Genomic DNA, 25,723 nt, shown 5'->3' on the forward strand with positions numbered 1-25,723 from the left:
TCCCTCCAAATCAACTCGTAACCCCCTTCCACCGCCAAGCCACCCTCCCTCCAAATCAACTCGTAACCCCCTTCAGACCCCCCTCCACCGCCAAGCTAACCTCCCTCCAAATCAACTCGTAACCCCCCTCCACCGCCAAGCTACCCTCCCTCCAAATCAACTCGTAACCCCCTTCAGACCCCCCTCCATCGCCAAGCTACCCTCCCCACCAAATCAACTCGTAACCCCCTTCAGACCCCCCTCCACCGCCAAATCAACTCGTAACCCCCTTCAGACCCCCCTCCACCGCCAAGCTACCCTCCCTCCAAATCAACTTATAACCACCCAACCCCTCCATCCAAACCAATTTTAAGGGACTTGTAAATAAAAAGGGGAACAATTCATATTTGAGGGTTAATTTAGCATAAATATATATTTTAAATGAGATTGTGATTTGCAAAACTGAATGGAGGGTGTTATTGCCAGGGTCAAATCAAAGCATTGTCAGACTGGAAATTATGGATTTTTTTATGACAAACTATAAATTAACAAGAACAATTGACATTGTTGTGTATGCAAAACAGTCTACTCCTATAGGCTTGTCAGTAGGCTAGCATATTTGTGTTTTTATTCATGCGTGTGCGTGCGTTTTTACTTACGGGACCTGTTTGTCAACGGGTAGGATATTTCTTATTATCACCATAATGGGAAGTGACAAACGGTAAGCCTATCATTCTCTAGACTTTAAAAAGTACTGGGAAAATCTATTTAGTCTGTTTGCTCGGTGCTATCCCAACGGCGCACACCCCCTTCATGAGAAGTGTTTATAATTTAAGGCAGGCGCGCGGGCTTTCCCCATGGGACGCCAGCGAAAGGTCGCGCGCTGCTCTGTAGCCTACGGATGCGCTTTCCCCTCCCAACCGGCGTCGCCTCTGCGTGCGGTGACCACACCTGCAACCGGGAAAGTCCGATAGACCTGCGCACGGTTCAGTGAGCGAGAGGCACACACAATCACCATCGGAGGCTCCACATCGGAGAAAGGAAGTCAGTCTAGTCAGAATTATGTTGATTATTGAGACTATACTGTTTCAAACCGTCCTTTCACGCACCAAACGCGCGGCATATGGTTTGGATTTGGAAATGCCTCCCGGCGCAGGAACGGAGATTTGTGGAGTCGTTCCGTTTCGGGGATGAATAGCGACAGGGAATGTGCCAGCACAGGTAAACAGCATATAGACAGAATACAAATGCTAGACAGTGCATGGATCACACGCTCGATTTGATGAAGCCGAGCCACCTGAAGGTGACTAGGCTATATAACTTTCTTGACATTGTTCCACCTTTTATAGGTCTGTTCTAGGCTAGCTACTTATTTGAATTATCAAGCAAGATATTTGAGCTGAATATAAATAGCCTAGTTTACTGTCATAACGTGTCATGATCTGTCCTCATGACAGGTCATCATATGACAGATATAGCATTATGACAGTGTTACATATAAAAGCCATAGGTAATGTGTGTTTGTTGTCACCACACTGTTGAGACAATCATCCCATAGAGCAAGGATAGGCTACATTGGAGAGTTTAGCTCACTGCAGTTGCCACATTGAATACAAATAGCCCTTTGTATTTTCTTAAAGACTCGAAGAATATTTTCTGATAGATATCTCCCATGAAAGGACAGTGAAGCTCATAATTTTAGAATTTGTCAACATTTAGTAGTGGGAAATTGGTCACTTACTTGGTCCTTCCCCTCATAAAGGTATTAATTTCCAGAAGTTTAATCATGGTTATTAGCTGTTTGACTGAAGTTTTAATTCATATTTTCGAGCCTGACTTGACCCTTGACCATAAGAGACATTAAACATTGCATAAAAAAACAGTAATGTATTCAAAAACATACTCCTGACTATTCTTACATCCATGATGCAAATAACACAATTATAGTTTCATCCATATTCAGACACATTTTGTGAAACTGTAAAGACTGAAATAGCTGAATAAATATGAACCTTTTATTGCCAGACAGAATGGGTGTAACAGGTTTTGTGGGGGACTGAACTGTCCAGTTTTTTATTTATTCAGGCCAACCAGGATTTCCTATACTGTAACTAGTTCCTGCCAATATCACATCACACCTTAACTTTTGGACCCAAGTCTTAGTGTTGGCCGCAATCTCTAAACACTGCTGTAGCTATTTCCACTTGTATATACCATACAAAACAAAGGTCACTGATGTTGTGAAAAATCCATCTAGCATATTGTTGTGTAACAGTAAATAACTACCTAGGAGTGAGTGACCTCTCCACTGTAGTTCTCTGCTATCTCATGATCAACATGCATAACATAGTCTCACCAAGAAACTAAAAGGCAGGTGAGGGAACGAGGGAGTGTGTGTGAGTAAGCGCATGCATGTGTGTGTCAGCGGCGGCTGGTGAGGGGAGGATGGCTCATAATAATGCCAGGAAACCATGTATTTGAGAGAGAGCAAGAGGGAGGGTGAGAGAGAGAGTGTAGAACCCGGCCCTGTGAGGATCAGGTTCTATCTGGAACCCAGGCTCCGGTTTCCCACAGAGCAGGGATGTTTGAATATGTTGAAGTCCGCCTTCGAACCCATACAAAAAAATAATAATAAAAAATGGCGAACAACAAAAAGTAAACATGTTTATTGTCGTCAGCAGAATGGAGCGAGGCAAGGGGGACGCGAGCGCATGTTAATTGGTGATTTGATTAGGGTTTTAATATTGGAGCTGTGCTCGGTGCAGGCAGGCAGGCTCAGGCTGGCCACTACAGAGAGGAGAGTGTATATCCGAGGGGGCAGCTATAGGAGAAACTATCAGCAAAACCACATCAAGGACAGGAAACCGTCTGCATTCAAGGAAGGAAAATACTGTATGCAAATGAAAAGTCAAGTGCAAAACAATGTCAGACTCGGTTTAGATTACGTTGTGTTGGTGTTCTGTTTCTTTTTTCAATTCTGTTCTTATCTATTCTATTCTTCTTTCCATCCAGTTTGTGACTGATGCAGGCAAGCTACTGTAGAGCCAGGTGTCTGAGGTCTCTGCAGGGAGTCAGTGCAAGCTGAGAGGGGTAGTGACATCACCGTCAACATCACTAGGTCCTGCTGAAGAGAGATTGAAAACAACATCAGGACCAGGGGGGAGAACAGGGAGAGGTGGGGGGAGACCAGCGGGGGAGGCACAAGTGTTTCCTTGTGCTGTTAGTTGTATTAGTATTTGCTATCAAGCACACAGTCCACAATTAAAATAGCATTAAGCCCAACTGAGTTGGTGAGTCTGCCAATTGTCCCCTCACAGTGCCTGGCCACAGAGAGGGTCCCGAGGCCCCTGACTGGCTGGACTGTGACAGGAACATAGACACTGCCTGAATAATGAACCATTCAGAACCTCTCTCTCTCCACCCGCCACGCCTCCATCCAGCCCTGCCTAGCCTCATCCCCAGACGCCTGCCTGCCTCCAGCCCCTAGCAGCACCAGCCTCCCGGCACTCATGGAGCTTGGCACTGATGCCCAGTGCAAAAACAGATGGTGCCAACCCTGACCCCTCTCGTCACCCGTGGAGACCACCCATTGACAGGAACAGGAAGAGGAGGCACTGTTGCCACGGCAACTCCTGGCCACACATCCTCTCCAAGGGCCTCAGGTAAACACATTCACACAACAGGACCTCGGCGAGGACCCCGTTTGTGTCATAGTCAGCTAACTCATTGCCTGTGAGACTTCAACACCATCAGACTTTTTTCTGTAGGCGTCCCATTCCATGCCTGCTTGGACTGTATGAGAATGTGCTGATGGACCAGGACCAGTGCAGGAACGTGACATCAGTTTACTGAAAGCCAATGAAACTCCATCCTGTCGGGGACTGCTCCTCTTTCCCTTCTGGCTGGCCTGGGCTCTCAGGCCTGGATTAATTATTAATTAATCCCTCAGTACTGCTGGTAGCTCTAAAGGTAGCTCTAAAGGTAGCTCTAAAGGTAGCTCTAAAGGCCTCTTTAAACACCTGCTGATTGGAGGGAGTGGTGTGTCGGTTCAAAACCTGCAGAGAGGAAGTAGGGGCAAGCAGTTTCAGCCGTTTGACTGCAGATCAAAGCAAAGCCTCTGCAACTGTCTGGCTCCCTTGGCTCTCATCTCCTGTCAGAAGTAAAACAACTACCATTTTCTTTATTTTTTACTGGATATTATGTTCTTATGTGAACCCATTAATACTTGATCTACAGACTGATTATAATGGCACATTCCTATTTTAAAAGAACAGAACTTCAACATAAAATTAGACACAAATGACTTGGTGGGATGAATTCAGCAGGGCCAAATAACATGGGGAATACAGTGTCCATAAAGCATAGCTCCTCTGTCGAGTCGACCAACAGATCGACCTTCAGACTAAAAAACTCTGAACCAAAAAGAGGTCTTACGGAGTCTCAAGGTTTACGATTATCTGTGGGATTTCATCATCATTATCACAGAGAATTTGCATAACTGAAATATGCTGCTCTGCACATAACCGTCATCAACCTTGCTAGGTGCTGCAGACGTTTGGGGGAAGTCATTGTCTGCCTCTGTGCCTGTCTGCTAAATACAGAAGAGAGAGACTAGAGAATAGCTCACACAGAGGAGCAGATGATGAAGGTATTTATGATGAGGCCTCTGTAATCTGTGTGATGTGAAGGAGAGGTCCTATCAGCTCTGATAAGAGAGCAGGCAGAAAGCCTCTAAACTAGACGGGAGAATGAGGAGAGAGAGGGCGTGTGCGTTAGGGCTGAGCGATTAGTGCTTTTTGAGGTCGGTTCGGTTTAAAACAATCCCCTTTTTCAATTTTGGTTTCGATAAATACAAAATATTAGTTTTTTTTATTAATTATGAAATATGAGCTTGAAATAATTTGAGCTTTTGAATTGAAATTCCAAAGCCAAATATTGAGAACATTCATTGTCTCTAACACAGAATAAAGCAATGAATGAGCCCCATGATGTGACTGCCAATTACTGCTTAGCACTTATTAACAATAATGAATTCACATTCATTTACTATATTATTACTTTTTTATTTAATGATTTCATTATTTCATTTCTTAAAGTCGTCATCTCATCTCTGCTCAGGCAGTAGCAGCCAAACAGCCATCTAGCATTATCCCTGTGCTCCCCAACAAGCCAAGCTCCCCGGCCTTAGCTAGCGGAAAGGGTAGCAGCCCCTGATCATTGGGTGGCCACAGCTGCCCATGCTGCAGAGCTGTCTGCTACAACTGTCAATCGGTTAGTAAAGCTATACGTCCCAAACTGTCTATCTCTGTTGTTGCTGTGTTGTACATTCCTCTCTCATACGGTCCGTGTGCAGTTCCAGGAAGAATAGGCTAAATAGATTCTGGTCATTGTAGTTAACAGGGTTGGGGAGTAGTGATCTACATGTAGTTCAATTAGTAATTTTGCAGTAGCTTGGTGGTGGTTGAGCTAAATTCAAAATCTTGGTAGTGTTTTGAGTAGTTAAATGTTTTGCGGTGTAGCTAACTACTGAAACTACACACTACTTTTTATGCAAAAATAAAATATGGGTGAAGTAAGCAAGAATTTCTTTTCATTTTTGGCATCAGACCTGCCTAATTTTAACTTGAAATATAGTTGTTTAATAGCTAAATTTCACATTCCAGACCTGAACCCCATTGAAAACCTCTGGAATGTGATCAAGACCCTGTCATGGCCAGCCCAATCTCCTGACCTGAACCCCATTGAAAACCTCTGGAATGTGATCAAGAGAAAGATGGATGGTCACAAGCCATTTAACAAAGCAGAGCTGCTTGAATTTCTGCGCCAGGAGTGGCATAAAGTCACCCAACATCAGTGTGAAAGACTGGTGGAGAGCATGCCAAGACGCATGAAGGCTGTGATTGAAAATCGGGGTTATTCCACCAAATATTGATTTCTGAACTCTTCCTAAGTTAAAACATTAGTATTGTGTTGTTTAAAAATATAAACTTATTTTCTTTGCATTATTTGAGGTCTGACAACACTGCATATTTTTTGTGATTTTAACCAGTTGTCATTTTCTGCAAATAAATGCTCTAAATGACACATTTTTTGGGGGGAATTTGGGAGAAATGTTGTCAGTAGTTTATGTAAAACAAACATTTTCATTTTACCCAAACACATACCTATAAATAGTAAAACCAGAGAAACTGATCATTTTGCAGTGGTCTCTTAATTTTCTCCAGAGCTGTATATACTACATGACCAAAAGTATGTGGACACCTACTCGTCGAACGTCTCATTCCAAAATCATGGGCATTAATATGGAGTTGGTCCACATTTTTCTGCTATAACAGCCTCCACTCTTCTCTGAAGGCTTTCCACTAGATGTTGGAACATTGCTGCGGGGACTTGCTTCCATTCAGCCATGAGAGCGTTAGTGAGGTTGGGTACTGATGTTGGGTGATTTAGGCCTGGCTCGCAGTCGGAGTTCCAATTCATCCCAAAGGCATTTGATGGGGTTGAGGTCAGAGCTCTGTGCAGGCCAGTCAAGTTATTTCACACTGATCTCGACAAACCATTTCTGTATGGACCTCGCTTTGTGCACAGGGTCATTGTCATGCTGAAACAGGAAAGGGCCTTCCCCAAACTGTTGCACAAAGTTGGAAGCACAGAATCATCTAGAATGTCATTGTATGCTGTAGCATTAAGATTTCCCTTCACTGGAACTAAGGGGCCTAGCCCAAACCGTGAAAACCAGCCCCAGACCATTATTCCTCCTCCACCAAACTTTACAGCATTGGGGCAGGTATCGTTCTCCTGGCATCCACCAAACCCAGATTCATCCGTCGGACTGCCAGATGGGGAAGCAGAGTCCAATGGCGGCAAGCTTTACACCACTCCAGCCGATGCTTGGCATTGCGCATGGTGATCTTAGGCTTGTGTGCGGCTGCTCAGCCATGGAAATCCATTTCATGAAGCTTCCGACAAAAAGTTATTGTGTTAACGTTGTTTCCAGAGGCAGTTTGGAACTCGGTAGTGAGTGTTGCAACCGAGGACAAATTATTTTTACACGCTGCTCGCTTCAGCACCCGCCGGTCTTGTTCTGTGAGCTTGTGTGGCCTACCACTCGCTCCTGACCTGTTGTTGCTCCTAGAAGTTTCCACTTCACTGCCAGTGTTTGTCTATGGAGATAGCATGGCTGTGTGCTCGATTTTTATACACCTGTCAGGAACGGGTGTGGCTGAAATAGCCGAATCCACTAATTTGAAGGGGTGTCCACATACTTTTAGCCATGTAGTGTAGTTTGGATGTAGTGAACTGCTTTTTCAAAGTAACTCTAGTTAAGTGAACTATATTTTTCTTAAGGGTAGCTTAATGTCTTTCAGTGTGAAGTAATTGGTAGCTTGGCAAACTATATTTTCAGAGTAATTTCCCCAACACCGGTAGGTAATTACCACGTTTTCTGCACTGAACTAGGTTGAATATTTGCCTATTGAAAACTCCCTACAGCATCCCACAGTTCGTTCTTGATTTGATGTCTCTCGTGCTTGATAGGATTTCTCACTAGAGAAATGACATGTTGAGCTCACAAGAAAACCAAACTAAATGGACTCGGTGTGGATTACGTTGGGGAATTCAAGTAATTGAACCAACGTCAATCAAATAGTTGTTTAATAATCAGAAAATGTTTTTGTTAATCGCTCAGCACTAGTGTGTGTGTGTGTGTGTAAGAGAAAAGAATGTGTGTTTTGGTGTGAGAGAGAAAAGCCAATTATATGTGTGTGTGTGTGTGTGTGTGTTTGTATTGTTTTCATCCAGCTCATATGTCACCTCAATTACTGCCTTCTATTCCTGTTATACCTGTCAGTGGCATCAGGTCCAAACCTGCTGGGATTTAATTAGTGACTCAACAACACACACACACACTGTACTGCCCACCCCCCGCACACACACACACTGTACACCTCGTATACACATCCACCTCATAATTATGAACTGAAACGGCGTGGAGAAGCGGGAGTCCAATAAACACAATGCACTCTGTTATTTAGTATCCCTTCACTTCACACCTAATGTGAACACCTTCTGACTCAGCTGTACTGTGTGTCATATCTCAGTGTGATGATCCCTGTGTGTTGATGATGAGGACTCAGCTCAACCTGCTGCTTGGAGGCTCAGACAGACTAGTAGTGTTCTGTTTGTGTCAGCAGACTAGACCAGGTCTGTTAGAGGACAGTTGTAATTCCTGTCAGAGAGCTGCTGCTGCTCTGTGCTCGCCTCGCTCAGTGCCTCTGCTCGCGCTGTTGACTTTGATAGTAAAGGGGCTGTCAGACTTTTAAAGACAAGCTGTCTGTGCCCTGACCTTGAGAGTCGCTGGGACTACAGGGACAGCCCATTGATAAAAGGAGTTATACTTGAGCCCTGTTGTGAGGGGGGCTGTAGTCAGCGTTGCGCTGCCATCTTAGAAATATCACCTCGCAGGGGAATAAACAGGAGGTGGCACACAACACAGAGGAAGAGAGCTGGGTGGCTAAACTAGCCTACGGCCTACGGGGTGGCTAAACTAGTCTACGGGGTGGCTAAACTAGTCTACGGGGTGGCTAAACTGGTCTACGGGGTGGCTAAACTAGTCTACGGCCTACGGGGTGGCTAAACTAGCCTACGGGGTGGCTAAACTAGCCTACGGGGTGGCTAAACTAGTCTACGGCCTACGGGGGGGCTAAACTGGCCTACGGGGTGGCTAAACTAGCCTACGGCCTACGGGGTGGCTAAACTAGCCTACGGCCTACGGGGTGGCTAAACTAGCCTACGGGGTGGCTAAACTGGCCTACGGGGTGGCTAAACTGGCCTACGGGGTGGCTAAACTGGCCTACGGGGTGGCTAAACTAGCCTACGGCCTACGGGGTGGCTAAACTGGCCTACGGGGTGGCTAAACTGGCCTACGGGGTGGCTAAACTAGCCTACGGGGTGGCTAAACTGGCCTACGGGGTGGCTAAACTAGCCTACGGCCTACGGGGTGGCTAAGCTAGCCTACGGCCTACGGGGTGGCTAAGCTAGCCTACGGGATGGCTAAACTGGCCTACGGGGTGGCTAAACTAGACTACGGGGTGGCTAAACTGGCCTACGGGGTGGCTAAACTGGCCTACGGGGTGCCTAAACTGGCCTATGGGGTGGCTAAACTAGCCTACGGCCTACGGGGTGGCTAAACTAGCCTACGGGGTGGCTAAACTAGCCTACGGAGTGGCTAAACTAGCCTACGGGGGGGTGCTGATCTACATACAGGAGTACACCATAAAGATGCTAGGCCACTATCAGCTGCTAATCTAATAACCAACACAAACACAGAAACACACTTCTATTTCACGCTATTTGTCTCTGTCACACACACACACACACACACGTCTAAGAAGGGAGAGGGGTTTTCAGGTTGCATATTCAGCATTATGTTTTCAGTCAGTCCAAACACCTCTCTTTGCAGGATACCTCTGTGATATGGCAGGATCTCTAATGTCTAGAGCCCTGCTTTAAAGATGGCATATTCAGCAACGTGTCTGTGTGTTTCTGTGTGTGTGTTTCTGTGTGTGTGTGTGTGTGTGTGTGTGTGCGTGCGTACGTGTGTCTGCGTGCGTGTGTGTGTGTCTGTGTGCGTGCGTGCGTGTGTCTGTGTGTGTGCGTGCGTGCGTGTGTGTTTGCGTGCATGTCAGCAGATGGCTCTAATGTCCCTTGTCTCTCCTCTCCCCAGGTATCCATCAGGCTGCGTTTGGTCCCTGAGCTCTGAGGGTTCAGTGGCAGGGCATCCTCTCAGAGTGCAGTGGACTACCTGAGCGACCCTGGGATCCACCAAGAGGACCAGTGATCCACCAAGAGGACCTGTAATCAAGTGAGAAGGAACTGTGATCCGGTGAGGTGTCCAGTGATCCATCTGCTGTGATCCACTGAAGACTCTATTGAGATCCACTCAAGATTTCCAGAGAAAAAGAACGGCGTTCTACTGAGAGTTCCAGTGATTCAGCTTGTGTCCTGGTAGAGTTCTCTGGTGAGCGTGTCCGTCAGGCTGGGATGATCAGGATGCCAGAGCTGGAGGACTTCCCTCTGTCGCGGGGTGGCCAGCCGGCCGGTCCCAACCCTGCTCAGATCCAGCGCAGTGTTCTGGATGAACAGGTGGAGCTGTGGTGGTTCCGGGACCCGGCCAAGTCCCTGCTGTGCTACTGTGTGGCGGTCCTCCTCATCCTGGGCTGCGGCCTGGGTGGCGTGCTCCTCCTCTCCACCACCACCAGTTTCTCCAGTGACTGGCGCATGGGAGCGGGCATGGCCCTGTGTCTCTTAGCCCTGGCCGTCCTCCTCAAACAGCTCCTGAGCTCGGCTGTGCAGGACATGAACTGTGTGCGGAGTCGCAGGCGGATCGATATCCTGAAGAGCGGAGGGCTGTCGGATCTGTTAGTGGTTCTCATCACGGGGCTGTGTCTGGTGGTCTGTGGGGCTGTGCTGCTGAAGCTGGCTTTGGAGTACCACATGCCCCAGCCGGGCGTGGCCCTGAACGATATGTACATCTCTGGGGTGGTGTTGTTAGCTGGAGGGGGGGCAGCGGTAGTGGGGGTAGGGGTGTATACAGGGGTGGTGATGCTGCTGGAGAGGACCAGGCCGGGCCAGAGGTTTAGGGACAGGGCTGTGGGGCTGTTCACTATCTCTGGACGACACATGGACCAGGGTAGGAGGGAGACCACCTCTAGCCTGGCTAACCTCATCTGACCTGACCACCAGAGACATGGGATGGGACAGGTAGCCCAGACAGGAGATGACTGCGACACTCATATGGCCCAGATCTGATCTGGGGGAGGGTTGGCGCTTATTGGCCAGCTCTGGTTTGAGGTATGTGGCTTTGTAGTTTCTGGGCCACGTTTGTTCTGAATGTGGGCCACATCCACCTTGCTGTCAGGGAGGGACCAATGGACATCACATTTGAAAATGGCATTTGAGCATAATGGCCATCTTGGAAAGCCACTATATGTTCAATAAGTTGTTGATTACCACAGCACCCCTGTGGTTCTTAAAACAATGGAATTTTGCAGGATCGTGAAATACAGAGCTGTGGAATACAGAGCTGTGTCAACACATTGTATTTTTATGGTTCAAGCATGGGCCATTTTATGAGCCCAGCAGAGCACCATTCTATGACGTGGAATGAAGAGAATACCTGTGACACTGCACAGACACTTGACACTGAACACAGTGCAGAGATAATGATTCACAATGGGTCCAATGTAATGTAATATCATCCACTACAAAGCAGCAGGTGAAAAGGCTGCTGTAAGAAAGAATCATATCATAGAATAATGTACTCAGCATCTCCAAACTGAATCAAAGTGATAAAGTGATCAATAACACATTGTCACCTTTTCATGTCACAGGTTTACAGCAGTGTTGGGTGGTCAAAGGCCTCCATTAGCAAGCTGTGTCATCACTCACTTTGCTTTGCAACGCTTACCAGGAATCTGAGGAGAACGTCCTGCATTGTTGCCATGGTTAAAGGGTACAATGTGGTTTCATTAAACAAAGTGTCTATGTGCTTGGATGCTGTTCTTGGATTTAAGTTGCTGTGTGTTTGTGTGTTTTGTGTGTGTGTGTCTGGCCCTCGCGCCTCCTTATCAGGCAGTGCATGTGAGCGGCCTGTTGCTCATAGACAATAGGGGTCACTGAGGCGGCCATTGTTGTTGTACTGATGGTTGGGCACTGGGACAATGGACAGGCTGTGGATCGTAAAAGGGCTGGCATCGCCCAGTACGGCTCACCCTTACCACCCTCTCACACATACACACCATTGGCAGTGACTGTGCAATGAGCCAGTACAGCGTGCAATCCCTAATTGACAAGGGACTGTTCTTGGTCTCTGCTGTGCACTGCTATGCAGGACATGCCTTCTAGGTGGTGCCAGGTATGTTTGTGTACGTATGGTAGAGAGACGACAGCCACAAACAGTGATGAGAGAGAGAAAGAGAGAGGAAGAGCTACAGACATGTTCAATGTGAGCTCCTGATTTATTTCAGTTTTTTTGTTTTTAGAATGTGATAAACACTCAAATCTAAAAATAATTCAAGACAAGAAGTGATGAACAACAACTCTATTCAATCAGAATAGAAAAAAAGTCACTTTGCGCCTCAAGTTAAGAAGTTTTGACTCTAGCTAGCTAGCTACACCACAAAAACCTAGCCAGAAAGATTTAGCTAGAACAAACCTAGCAAGGGGAGTTAATACAACTACATCAAATGACCAAACTGAGTGAGTAAACCAAAAAGGAGCACAGACTCTAACTTTAAACATATCTTCTGTTTTTTCGGTGTGAAGATTTTTCACTTTGTTTTGCCAGTTTCTGAGCTAAATTAGAGCTAGCTAGCGACAGCAGCAGACAAACAGCAAAACAGAGCAGCAGCAGTAGCAGAGCCCACAGGCACCATGTCCCCACTCCCCCTCAGCGCTGAGTCCATTCTCTACTCTCCAGAGGCCAAAAATGACACAACGAGGAAAGCTTTTAAACAAAAACAACTAAAGGGGAGGCCAGAAACCCTTTTCGCAGACCTCTACAAAAACGGTGATGTGAGTCATCTCATCTTTCTCCCTGACCAACCAAATGCATGACTGTCAGCAGTCTGCTCTCACTACCCATCCATAAAGAAATAAGGAATCTGTAATGGGTGGAAGTTGAAAGTCAAATAGACAGACAACCCTGACAGCACCATGATAACAATCAACCTCTACAAGACTGGGACTGTCATGGTGCAAAGTAACATTAGGCTGTTTGAAACAGACTTTCAGACCATTAAGGAGAGCAGAGAGAGAGATAAACTCCACCAGCACCCCCACTCTCCCCACCCAAAAAGGCACATCCAGCACCTCTCTTCCCACCATAGTGGAGGACACGCCCCAGGAGGAGAGCGACCCCCTGAGTGCAGAGCAGGCTCAGGCCCTCCTCACCACCATGGCTGCCATGAGGGATGAGTTCACCAAACTGGAGGGGGAGGTTTTCTTGCTCAGGGAGAGCGTGAGCAAACCACCAACCTCAATGCCCACTACAGCCAGCACGGCACAGACCACACCAGCTTCAGACCCACCCAGACGAGGCCTACCACCCCCCACCGCAGACCCACACCTGGAGGAGCCAAAACCCTGCAGGCAGAGCTATGCACAGTCTGTGAGAGGAGCAACTGGCCCAGCCTCCACCAACCAAATGAGTGACATTAAACAAATGCTGAGTCTACTATGCTCACGTGATAGGCCAAGGGTCATGCTAAGATGAGCACAAGAACTCCACCATCCTCACACTATCCACCCAAGTCGCACGACACAAATGCTATCTTAAATGATAAACAAATCACATTTGCATAAGAGTTTACGTTAATTGAAAAATCCTATTTTAATAGTTCTTGTTGGATTGTGAGTGTATATCATTTTGAAGGTAAAGAAAACACAGTTATGAAATCTTTTTACGTTGCTTGTTGGAATTTACAAGGCTTGAAGTCCTCTGCTTTTGGGCTAAAGAGCAGAAACCCAGACTACCTGAAAGAAATTGATGATGTTGATATTGTAGTACTACAGGAAACATGGTGCAGAGGTGATGTTTCCACTGGCTGTCCACTAGGTTATAGGGAGATAATCCTACCATCCACTAAATTAAAAGGAATCAGACAGGGCAGAGACTCAGGACAGGGCAGAGACTCAGGACAGGGCAGAGACTCAGGGGGAATGCTAATATGGTATAAATCTGAACTAACTAATTCAATTGAATTGATCAAAACGGGAGAATTCTTTATCTGGTTAAAAATCAACAAAGAGGCTATCTTAACAGATAAAAACATCTTCCTCTGTGCCACATACATTCCACCCTCAGAGTCACCTTACTTCAATGAAGAGAGATTCTCCATTCTAGAGGGGGAGATTAGTCACTTTCAGGCTCAAGGCAAAGAACTGGTCTGTGGAGACCTGAATGCTAGAACAGCAGAAGAACTAGACACTATTAACAGTCATGGGGACAAACGCCTACCGGGAAGCAACTACCTTTCCCTCCCCACATACCTCCCCAGAAACAACTATAACAAAGTGAAAAACTAAAATGGAGAACAGCTCGTGAAGCTCTGTGGAACACTGGGTCTGTACATAGTCAATGGTAGGCTGAGAGGGGACTCTTTTGGTAGGTACACCTACAGCTCATCCCTTGGCAGCAGCACTGTAGATTACTTCCTCACTGACCTCAACTCAGAGCCTTCACAGTCAGCCCACTAACACCTCTCTCAGACCACAGTAAAATCACAGTGTATCTGAGAAGAGCGGAACCCAACCATGAAGCATCACGGCCCAATAAATTACATGGTACTAAACAGGCCTATAGATGAAGTGCAAACAGTACAGAAAAATACCAAAAAGCAATTAGTAGCCAAAAAATACAATCTCTCCTGGACAATCTTTTAGCCTTAACATTCTCCTAAAGCAATGAAGGTGTACATTTGGCCGTTTGGAACATAAACTTTAGATTTGACAAATTAGCCTCCTTGGCTAATCTAAAGAAATATAAGAGCAAACCAAAAAGAATAGATTATGTAAATGGTTTGATAATGATTGGAGAAATCTCAGAAAGTTATAAAAGAAAACAGAGAACCAGACAACAAAAATATACGCCTTCAATATGGGGAAACACTGAAGCAATACAAACACACCCTAAGAACAAAAAAGGAACAGCACATTAGAAACCAGCTGGATGTAATTGAGGAATCCATAGAATCAAACCACTTCTGAGAGAATTGGAATAAATTAAACAAACCTCATCAAGAGGAGTTGGCGATCCAAAATGGGGATATGGGGAGAAATCACTTTGCCCAGAACAAAAATATATACAAGAAAAAATGACAAATCCTTGAATCAGCAGTCAGACTAGCAGAATCCTGCGGATACCCCAATTACAGAAGACATCTTTTGGGAAAAACGATGCACTCTTCAACCCAAAAAGGCCTGTGGAGCTGACGGTGTTTTAAATGAAATGATCAAATATACAGACCACAAATTCAAATTGCTATACTCAAACTCTTCAACATTGTCCTCACTACAGGTATTTTCCCCGATATTTGGAACCAAGATCACACCAATCTATAAAAATGGAGACAAATTTGACCCAAATAATTTAGAGAAATTTGCATTAACAGCAATTTGGGGAAAATTTTCTGCAGTATCATAAATACAATTGTACAACAGACCACATTTACACTCTCCACACTTATAGACAAACAAGTAAACCAAAACAAAGGCAAAATTTACTCGTGTTTTGTAGACTTCAAGAAAGCATTTGATTCAGTTTGGCAGGAAGGTATTTTTTATAAACTAATAGAAAGTGGTATTGGAGGGAAAACATGATGTTATTAAATCAATGTACACTAAAAACAAGTGTTTGGTTAAAATTGGCAACAAGCAAACAGACTTCTTCTCTCAGGGACGTGGAGTGAAACAGGGCTGCCCAATAAGTCCAACACTATTAATGAATTGACAAAAACATTAGAAGAATCGGCAGCACCTGGTCTCACCTACAACACTGAAATCAAGTGTCTACTGTACGCAGATGACCTGGTGCTGCTGTCTCCCACTAAGGAGGGTCTGCTGTACGCAGATGACCTGGTGTTACTGTCTCCCACTAAGGAGGGTCTGCTGTACGCAGATGACCTGGTGCTGCTGTCTCCCACTAAGGAGGGTCTGCTGTACGCAGATGACCTGGTGCTACTGTCTCCCACTAGGGAGGGGTTACAGCAGCATCTAGATCATCTGCACAGGTTCTGTCAGATCTGGGTTCTGACCGTTAATCTAAAAAATAACTAATATAATGATATTCCAAAAAAGGTCTGGAAATCAGGATGACAAATATAAATCCTATTTGGACACAGTTCTATTAGAACACACCAAAAACTACACGTATCTAGGACTAAATATCAGCAACACAGATAGCTTTCACATGGCTGTGAATGAGCTGAGAGACAAAGCAAGAAGAGCATCCTATGCCATTGAAAGGAACATTCAAATCGAAATTCTAATTAGAGTCTGGCTCAAAATGTTCCAATCAGTTATAGAACCAATTGCTCTATATGGCAGTGAAGTATGTGGTCCGTGGTCTAATAATGAATTTACTAAATGGGACAAACATCCAATCGAAATACTGCATGCTGAGTTTTGCAAGAATGTATTGCAAGTGCAAAGAAAACCTCCAATTAACGCATGTAGAGCAGAATTGGGCAAAAACCCCTCCTTGCTCGAATAGATAAAGAGCCATCAAATTTTACAACTATTCCATCACACAGCTCTACAATGTCAAGAGATGAAACAAGAGAAGAGTCCACTCAGCCAGCTGGTTCTGAGGCTCAGTTCACTAACCCAAACCACCCCCATAGAGCCTGAAGACATCACTCAGAAAATCTGGCCCAACCAAATCATCACAAAGCAAAAAGCAAAATATACCACCTTTTGGAAAGACACCACAAAGAAATCAAAGTAAACTTCAATGCTATTTCGCTCTAAACAGACGGTACATGGTGGCAGACTTTCTGAACACTGTGACTGATAGAAAACTGAGGAAAACACTCACTAGGTACAGACTCAGTGAGCACAGTCTGGCTATAGAAACCGGTCATCACAGTCAAACCTGGCTGCTCAGAGAGGACAAGCTGTGCTCACTCTGCTCCAGGGGAGAGGTAGAGACAGAGCTGCATTTCCTATTACACTGTGACAAATACTCAGACCTAAGATAATTTTTCTTTCCCAAAATTATCATTCAGTACAAAGAATTTGAAACTGTAAAAGATGAAGAAAAAAATCAAATATTTATTGGGTGAAAAGCCAAAATGTGCAGTTTTGGCAGCCAAATATGTGTCCTCCTGCCACAACCTGAAGGACAGCCAGTGAAAGTGCAATGTAATGTCAACAATATTTCCCGTTTTGTTTTGTTTTTCATACCATGTCATGTGGCTTCTCAGTCATGAGACTGGTCTACTACCATTGCTTTTATGTGTTGTTATTCTCATTAATATTGTTGTTGTAGTTGCTGTTAATGGTAATCCCATTTCCACTACTACTACTACTATTATTATTATTATTGCTGTTGGTCCCACCATTTTTCCTATATGTATACTTTGACAATGTAAGTCATTAATCTTACCATGTCAATAAAGTCTATTGAATTGAATTGAGAGAGCAAGAGAGAGGCCTCAGGTCCAGTTCCCTGACTTACATTTGATAACATCTCACTGATAGAGATGGAAATAACCAGTGAAGATAGAAATAAATAAATTACTTTGTACCTTACAATCTAGATCCCTTTGTCTCCCATTGACGTACAGAGGTTAATAAATAACATATTAATAGATTGAAAAACACAATCATTAAAACCCCCACTGGAGAGAATATCTGGAAGAGTGTAGTCATATTTGTCCTGTTCCTCATAATCAACTATTTTATATGGCTGGTTTAATATGAGATTTCATCCGACCTGGGTTCACATACTATTTAGGCTATTTCAATTACTTTCAAAGACATTTGGAAGTAAGTATTTAGATATTTTTTATTTGAAAAAACAAGTAGTTGAATATTGGAAATACATTTGGAAAGTATTTTAAAATATTCAAATAGACTGTCTCAAATATACTCCCACGCATCTATCCCAGGTATTTCAAAATAGTATTTTGAAAAAAAGTTTTGATTCACCACATTTGAAAATACTCAAATATACAGAAAATTAGTATTTAAATAACAAATACTCAAATAAACATATTATTTGAAACCAGGTCTGGATTTCATACAGTAGGCCTACACACAGCAAACCAGAGCTCTTCCCCTGGCAGAGAGAACCAGAGCTCTTCCCCTGGCAGAGAGAGAACCAGAGCTCTTCCCCTGGCAGAGAGAGAACCAGAGCTCTTCCCCTGGCAGAGAGAGAACCAGAGCTCTTCCCCTGGCAGAGAGAGAACCAGAGCTCTTCCCCTGGCAGAGAGAGAACCAGAGCTCTTCCCCTGGCAGAGAGAGAACCAGAGCTCTTCCCCTGGCAGAGAGACAACCAGAGCTCTTCCCCTGGCAGAGAGAACCAGAGCTCTTCCCCTGGCAGAGAGAGAACCAGAGCTCTTCCCCTGGCAGAGAGAGAACCAGAGCTCTTCCCCTGGCAGAGAGAGAACCAGAGCTCTTCCCCTGGCAGAGAGAGAACCAGAGCTCTTCCCCTGGCAGAGAGAGAACCAGAGCTCTTCCACTGGCAGAGAGAGAACCAGAGCTCTTCTCCTGGCAGAGAGAGAACCAGAGCTCTTCCCCTGGCAGAGACAACCAGAGCTCTTCCCCTGGCAGAGAGAGAACCAGAGCTCTTCCCCCGGCAGAGAGAGAACCAGAGCTCTTCCCCTGGCAGAGAGAGAACCAGAGCTCTTCCCCTGGCAGAGACAACCAGAGCTCTTCCCCTGGCAGAGAGAGAACCAGAGCTCTTCCCCTGGCAGAGAGAGAACCAGAGCTCTTCCCCTGGCAGAGAGAGAACCAGAGCTCTTCCCCTGGCAGAGACAACCAGAGTTCTTCCCCTGGCAGAGAGAGAACCAGAGCTCTTCCCCTGGCAGAGAGAGAACCAGAACTGATATGAGGGGTGGTGCATGGCACGCACAACAGACTACTGTAACCATGCCAACCAATAGCTGCTTTGGAAAAGTTGGGTGTATGTTTTGTGGTGACACATTAACATAGGTTTTCACACATTGACATAGATATGTCCACTTTGTTTCCTATCTAAACAACATTCTGTTCATTTCGGACCACCTGTATTATTGGTTTACTTATTTTGATCATGGCTTTTCCTTGAGGCGTTAAATGTGTCTGTATCACAAGACTGTTAGAAACACTACATAATTGTGATTTGCACACAGAGAATTCCTTCAGTCTTTTTCTTGTAGTTGTCAGCTGAGTACAAGCACATGTCTAGGAACTGTGACGACAATATGGTAATACACAGCTGCTGATATTATGCAGGCCTATTCATTATCTTGGTGTTCATCTCATTGGACACAGTGGGGATTATATGCTTACAGCTGGCCCCAAGATAGCATCAACTGCTAGCATCCACACCAACCAGATATCATTTTATATCAGTGCTGTACACAGGTTTCAACGTTCACACTTCAGAGATCATAAATGTCCTGAATTCTTCCAGCTTTAAGAAGAAAATACAACTATACAAATGTTTACAATGTGACCAATAAGAAAACCACTAGGTTCATTATTCTAAAGAAATAAAACATGTTTCTCCAGATGATGTAACACAGCAAAGGTCGAAGGTGACAACAGTCGAGTTCTGAAGGGAAATTGAGTCTTGAAGGTCCTCATGTCTGCAGAGTGTGCAAGATGACTACCTGGTCCTTTGAGAATTGACAGTGGTGAAAGTTGTTCCCCTTTCCTTGTCCTCTGTTGTCTCTCACTCCCAGAGAGAGGGAGAGAGTGACGATCTATTCGTCTAGCAGCAGGCTCGCCCTTAGTTTGTCCGGAGTTGATAATCTGCCAAGAAGTGAAGATGTAACAGCAATACATTAACACTCTTCTAACCATCATCACACTACCCCTGTACTGTGGCGTCACATTAACATTCAAATTAGCATTGGGGCTCTGGGTGACTGAGATACACATTGGGGTCAGTGTAGTAGTTATTATGGCTTTACAATAACTTCTTACAACTCCCTTATCAATAAGTCAAAACTGCTCTCTCTATTTCTCTACCTCTTTCCCTTCCTTTCACTCTCTCGTTCTCTCTCTCCCTCCCTCCGTCCGTCCGTCCCTCTCTTTCCCTCTGCTGATCACAATGAAAAGGTGATAGCCACCTTGGCATGCAGAGCAGAGTGTCACAGAGAACCTAATGGCAGTAAGGCATCATTCAAATCCCCCTCGCCCCAGCTTCAGGAGAGAGGTAATAGATATGATGGCTGGGTTCACTGCCAGGCTGAAATGGTGTGTGTGTCTCACCTCCACTCTGTGTTATATAGCGTACCCATGGTAAGGCCTCATAGCCACTTTTCTCAATGATCTTCAGATAGCGTACCTGAGGAGGAGCAAAGAACAGTTTCAGCACATACACACACACACATACCAGGGCCGACATTATGGGCAGGCCTTAGGGTCCCTGGCCCGCCCTACTGTAGCTCCTTGCCCGTCCAGATAAAATATTGATCATTTATTTGAACAAGACCCGCACCGACAGAAAGTTCTCTCTCTGAAAAAAAATGTAGTTCATTTAATCTAATTGTCATAAGGTTCCATGACTTTGTCCACACAGAGCATTTGAACACACAAAATACATTTTGATGATTTCCATTAAATTGTGGGTGTTTTATTTAACTTTTGTACACCTGTGGTGTTCCTGGTCAACAATGACCGGTCATTAGAAATGAATGGGTGAGACTACAATTAGTGTATAAAATTGAGTTCAGGCACATGCCCATTCATCAGGTGGACACACTTCCTCTCCCAGACCCCCACATGCATGTGTGTTTGAGCGCGTGCACACACACACACACACACCTTCTTGGCTTCCATGGCGACCCCCACGGCAACCTTTCCCCAATAGAATCTTTCGACCACGGGAACCACACCTGTTGGCATTCTCACAAACAATCGCTACATTGTTTCAATAATATATAGAACTTTTCTCGCAGCTCTGGTATATAAAGCTTTTTTGAGGCCCTGCTCACAATTCATTCTGTGGAAGCAGAATTTTTTACTCAAAAACGAGTTGTATGAGCTCAGGTCAATGAGGCCTACAGGCCATAAATAGCAAATAGAAGTTAAAAACTTGTAATGTTCACAAGATCTTAAGTTGATAAAAAGATCGAACACAACATTAGTAAAAATATATGTATTTATAATCATCTATAATGGGGCGGTCATTTTGGACCAGGAACACAGAATGAATTAACACGAACACAACAGGAGGGTTAAAGCATCTGAGCGAGCGAAACAGCGCCCCTCTGTCTCAGTATGTGTAGACCATGTATCTGATGCTGTGTGGAACAAAAGAGTAAGGCATGTCATACTATTTCTGTCCAGACAGCATCAGATACATTTATTTTTATTTATTTTATTTTTTATTTCACTATATAACCAGGTAGGGCTAGTTGAGATCAAATTCTAATTTACAACTGCGACCTGGCCAAGATAAAGCAAAGCAGTGCAGCACAAACAACAACACAGAGTTAACACATAGAATAAACAAACATACAGTCAATAACACAATAGGAACAAAATAAAACATGGTCTAAACATAATGAGAGAGGGAAACCATGTGCCCGTTCTCCCTAATTAAGGTGCCAACCAACCTCCTGTGATGCAGACCTAAGCTTGGCATCTGCCTTCCCGCCTTTAGGACAAAGACTCCCATTGTTAGGGTGGAGACATCAGCATCTCCTCATTATATACAGATCTCAGGTTTCAGCCTTTTGTGAATTGGAAAGGAAAGTTGGTGGGTGCACAGTGCCCTGTTAGGATGCTGGATTGCCCTAAAGTAAATTGATGTTTTGCCAAAATTAAATATTTACTGCTGTAAATAAAACCTGTAACGCCCTGGCCATAGAGAGGTTTTTTTTGTTCTTTATTTTGGTTAGGCCAGGGTGTTACATTGGGTGGGCGTTCTATGTTCTTTTTCTAGTTTTTTTGTATTTCTTTGTTTTGGGCCGTGTGTGGCTCCCAATCAGGCACAGCTGAAGTTCGTTGTTGTTGATTGGGAGTCACACATAAGGAGCATGTTTTTCCTTTGGGTTTTGTGGGGGATTGTTTTCTGTCTCGTTCGTTTTTGACCAGACAGGACTGTTAGCTATCGTTGCTGTTTGATGTTTTGTTTATAGTGGTTCATTTTATTAAATATTTATAATGAATCCACAATCTCCGCTGCATCTTGCTTTTCTTGCGACGACAGCCGTTACAGAATCCCCCACCAAGAAACGGACCAAGCAGCGGAGGAAGGAGAAGAGCTATCGGGACTCATGGACGTTGAAAAAAATGGAGAGGATCGTTCAGGATTCCTGGAGATGGGAGGAATTACTGGATGAAGGTGGACCATGGGCTCAAGCTGGGGAGTATCGCCGCCCGCAGTGGGAGATCGAGGTCGGCGATAGCTGAGAGGCGCTGGTACGAGCCAAGGGAGCGTGACGGACACGAGGCAGCCCCCCAAAAAATTTGGGGGGGGGGCACACGGGGAGTGTGGCAGAGCCAGGATTTAATTATGGGCCAACTCCCCGTGCTTACAGGAGGCAGTGCAGTACTGGTCAGGCACCGTGTTATGCGATAAAGCGCATGGTGTCCCCAGTACGCGTTGATAGCCCGGAGCGCTACATGCCAGCCCCCCACAAGTGCCATGCGAGAGCAGGCATCGAGCCAGGACGGGTTGTGCCAGCTCAGCGCATCTGGTCTCCAGTGCGCCTCCTCGGTCCAAGTTATCCTGCGCCTGTGTCTCCAGAGCGCTGGGAGGGTCCAGTTCGCCCAATGCCAGTTCGCCCAATGCCTGCTCTCTGCCCGTGCCGGGCCAAAGTGGGCATTCAGCCTGGAGTAAGCATGTTGAGCGTACATACCAGAACTCCAGTGCTCCCCCACAGCCCGGTTTATCCTGTGCCTCCTCCTCGGACCAGGCCTCCAGTGGATCTCTTCAGCCTGGTCCGTCCTGTGCCACCTCCCAGGACTAGGCCTTCAGTGGGTCTCCCCATCCTGGTCAGTCCTGTGCCTGCTCCACGGACCAGGTCTCCAGTGGGTCTCCCCATCCTGGTTCGTCCTGTGCCACCTCCCAGGACTAGGCCTCCAGTGGGTCTCCCCATCCTGGTCCGTCCTGTGCCACCTCCCAGGACTAGGCCTCCAGTGGGTCTCGCCAGTCCGGAGCCGCCAGAGCCGCCCGCCTGTCCAGAGTAGTCAGAGCCGCCCGCCAGCCCGATGAGTCCTGTGCCTACACCTAGGGCCAGGCCTCTAACATGTCTCCTCAGCCTGGTGAATCCTGGGACAGTGCCGCCGGAGCCGCCAGGGAGACCTGCCAGCCGGGCGCAGCCAGGGACCCCCGCCAGCCGGGCGCAACCATCACCGCCCGCCAGCCGGGCGCAGCCAGGGTCGCCCACCAGACCTTCGGCGCGGCCAGGTGCGCCACCTAAGAGGGTGACGCCAAGGGTGGAACAGAGGCCACGTCCCGCACCTGAGCCGCCGCCGTAAGAAGGCCCACCCGGACCCTCCCCTTCAGTGTCAGGTTTTGTGGCCGGAGTCCGCACCTTTGGGGGGGGGGTACTGTAACGCCCTGGCCATAGAGAGGGGTTTTTTGTTCTTTATTTTGGTTAGGCCAGGGTGTTACATTGGGTGGGCGTTCTATGTTCTTTTTCTAGGTTTTTTGTATTTCTTTGTTTTGGGCCGTGTGTGTGGCTCCCAGTCAGGCACAGCTGAAGTTCGTTGTTGTTGATTGGGAGTCACACATAAGGAGCATGTTTTTCCTTTGGGTTTTGTGGGGGATTGTTTTCTGTCTCGTTCGTTTTTGACCAGACCGGACTGTTAGCTATCGTTGCTGTTTGATGTTTTGTTTATAGTGGTTCATTTTTATTAAATATTTATAATGAATCCACAACCTCCGCTGCATCTTGGTTTTCTTGCGACGACAGCCGTTACAAAACCATTCAAAATACTTCACCGGGGAGCATGACTTAACCACAGAGGATCATTAGCTTATTTTAGAAAAATAGCTGTGGATTGTTTTAAAATCACCAGTGTGTTTGGGAAGCCCGTAATATGGGTAGTGAATGTAGCAATAGATCTAGCTGATTGAGTTGCGGCTGTCAGTGAAAAGGGTCTAAAATATGTGTGAAAATAATGTGTCTTGAGTATAATAAAAAATGTTGCATCAATTGGCGCAGCAGTCAAAGGCACTGCATCTCAGTGCTAGAGGCGTCACTACAGACCCTGGTTCGATTCCAGGCTGTATCACAACCGGCCGTGATTGGGAGTCACATAAGGCGGCGCATAATTTGCCCAGCGTCATCCGGCTTAGGCCTTCATTGTAAATAAGAATGTGTTCTTAACTGACTTGCCTAGTTAAATAAAGGTTAAATTAAACAAATGTAAAAGAAGTGGAGGGGTGTGAGGTGAAGATATGGCGCTTCTCCCTCCATAATACATGCATATGTAGGAAAGTACACATTTGGCAATGTTGATTTTCTGATTGTCTAAACTCACCACATACACCACTAACAAGCTGAGTTTCGAAGTAATTTTTTCTTTGCCTCACACAAGTCAACAAAGTAATTTTTTTTTTTTTTTACATCCATTGCAATGATAGTTCCTCAGTATTTGAAAAATATTTCCAACATCTCGATAATTGCCAAGACTCGGTGTGAAAGAACAAAATATCATGATCTAATGATCCCATATATCCAGTGGAAATGTAATAAAAAAGTAAAAAACAGCTGTCTGTTCCGAGCTCACTGGGGCAGGAAACACTGAGGGCCCGGAATTGGCTAGTTGATATAATGTTTCAGTTCACTAGCAATAGCTCAAGTCGAGACAGATAGAAAGGGAGGCAGACATGTGTAGTAGAGAGATGAATGCGATTGAAAATTCAGGTTCTTTCATCAGGATATTTTCGACTGTTTTTATTTATCAGCTTTAGGCCTATGCATTTTACTTAGTTGATGATGGACGTTAAAGGCCTACTGCTGCATTTGCCAATAAGCTATCTCTGAGTTCTATGCTCTCATTTCTTTAGCCGCCAATTGATCACAGTATATTAAATGTGCCCATATGGCAGAGGCTAGTGCTCTCGCCATAGTTGAATTTGAAATTGAAACACGTGACTATGATATTGAGAATCAAAAACTGTATTATTGAAATGAAACTGTTCCACGAAAATGTGCATATATAAAAATAATCATAACTGGCACCCAGATCGGTAGAAATGGTTTGGATAAATTGTAAACTTCCCCAAACTTTAAACTCACGAGCTGCCTATTACATTTCCTATTATTACACCCCTTGAAAAAACCTGTGAAATGCAAGCGCGTGCACACAGGGGTTCCCGTGAAAAAACATGCCTGCCTATGGAAATCAAAGGCCCGTCCAACTGATTCGTTCTGGCGCATGCTCTGACACACGCACGCACTCACACACACGCACACGTGAGTCAGCACCTTCCAGCCTGTATGCACTATTCAATGGAACTCATACCTGGCTCTACTAGGGTCCACTTTGATAAACATAGATTTAAGGGATCTGTTAGCTTACCTGGATACCAGATACAGTGAAATAGGGGATCTCAAAGTTGACAGTGATGGGCCTTCTCCCCTCCAACTCAGTACTCTCCACACTAGGCAGACCAAAGTGAGCCCTCATCATGTACTCTTTCCCCCCCTGTTCAAACATAGAAACATACACAGGTATGAGGTTTATTGGAAAACTGGAGCATTTCTCTTTGTTAAGGTTCTTTGTTATGTTGTGAACTACACTACATGACCAAAAGTATGTGGACACCTGCTCATTTAACACCTCATTCCAAAATCATGGGCATTAATATGGAGTTGGTCCCCCACTTTGCTGATATAACAGCCTCCACTCTTCTGGGAAGGCTTTCCACTAGATGTTAGAACATTGCTGCGGGGACTTGCTTCCATTCAGCCACAAGAGCATTAGTGAGGTTGGGCGATTAGGCCTGGCTCACAGTCGGCGTTCCAATTTATCCCAAAGGTGTTTGATGGGGTTGAGGTCAGGGCTCTGCGCA

At 45.5% G+C, this 25,723-nt stretch overlaps 2 protein-coding genes and 1 long non-coding RNA gene across 6 annotated transcripts in view; 1 reads left to right on the forward strand and 2 right to left on the reverse strand.

The window, feature by feature from the left end:
• The first annotated feature begins 706 nt into the window (after positions 1-706).
• LOC115158742 (transmembrane protein 125-like) lies at positions 707-11,938 on the forward strand. Of its 4 annotated transcripts, XM_029708028.1 has the most exons (3): positions 3,160-3,641; positions 3,747-3,948; positions 9,704-11,938. In XM_029708028.1, exon 3 carries the CDS (start codon positions 10,021-10,023, stop codon positions 10,708-10,710), a length of 690 nt encoding a protein of 229 aa, XP_029563888.1. In that variant the 5' UTR covers positions 3,160-3,641; positions 3,747-3,948; positions 9,704-10,020; the 3' UTR covers positions 10,711-11,938. The 4 variants fall into 4 exon arrangements, with proteins under 4 accessions (XP_029563886.1, XP_029563888.1, XP_029563887.1 ...); XM_029708026.1 differs by lacking the exons at positions 3,160-3,641; positions 3,747-3,948 and adding an exon at positions 707-1,200; XM_029708027.1 differs by lacking the exon at positions 3,747-3,948.
• Positions 11,939-13,479: 1,541 nt separating this feature from the next.
• Positions 13,480-13,686, reverse strand: LOC115158743 (uncharacterized). Its single transcript, XR_003868729.1, has 2 exons — positions 13,550-13,686; positions 13,480-13,512 (listed from the first exon to the last, which is right to left on the reverse strand). It is a non-coding gene; the product is annotated as an uncharacterized LOC115158743 (long non-coding RNA).
• A 5,201-nt stretch (positions 13,687-18,887) lies between these two features.
• LOC115158744 (AP-1 complex subunit mu-2) overlaps positions 18,888-25,723 on the reverse strand; it is a 45,440-nt gene continuing 38,604 nt past the window's right edge. The window contains exons 10-12 of the mRNA XM_029708031.1: positions 25,231-25,356; positions 19,960-20,035; positions 18,888-19,497 (exon numbers count right to left, since the gene is read on the reverse strand). Of these exons, the coding sequence (XP_029563891.1) occupies positions 19,475-19,497; positions 19,960-20,035; positions 25,231-25,356 (225 nt within the window). The 3' untranslated portion in view covers positions 18,888-19,474. The remainder of the gene's footprint in view (positions 19,498-19,959; positions 20,036-25,230; positions 25,357-25,723) is intronic.

Source organism: Salmo trutta, chromosome 22 (assembly GCF_901001165.1).
Source record: "Salmo trutta chromosome 22, fSalTru1.1, whole genome shotgun sequence".
Taxonomy (NCBI): Eukaryota; Metazoa; Chordata; class Actinopteri; order Salmoniformes; family Salmonidae; genus Salmo; species Salmo trutta.

What these genes read in the sequence shown, in the direction of transcription:
- LOC115158742 (XM_029708026.1), top strand. Translation starts at nt 10,021, where the DNA reads ATGATCAGGATGCCAGAGCTGGAGGACTTCCCTCTGTCGCGGGGTGGC.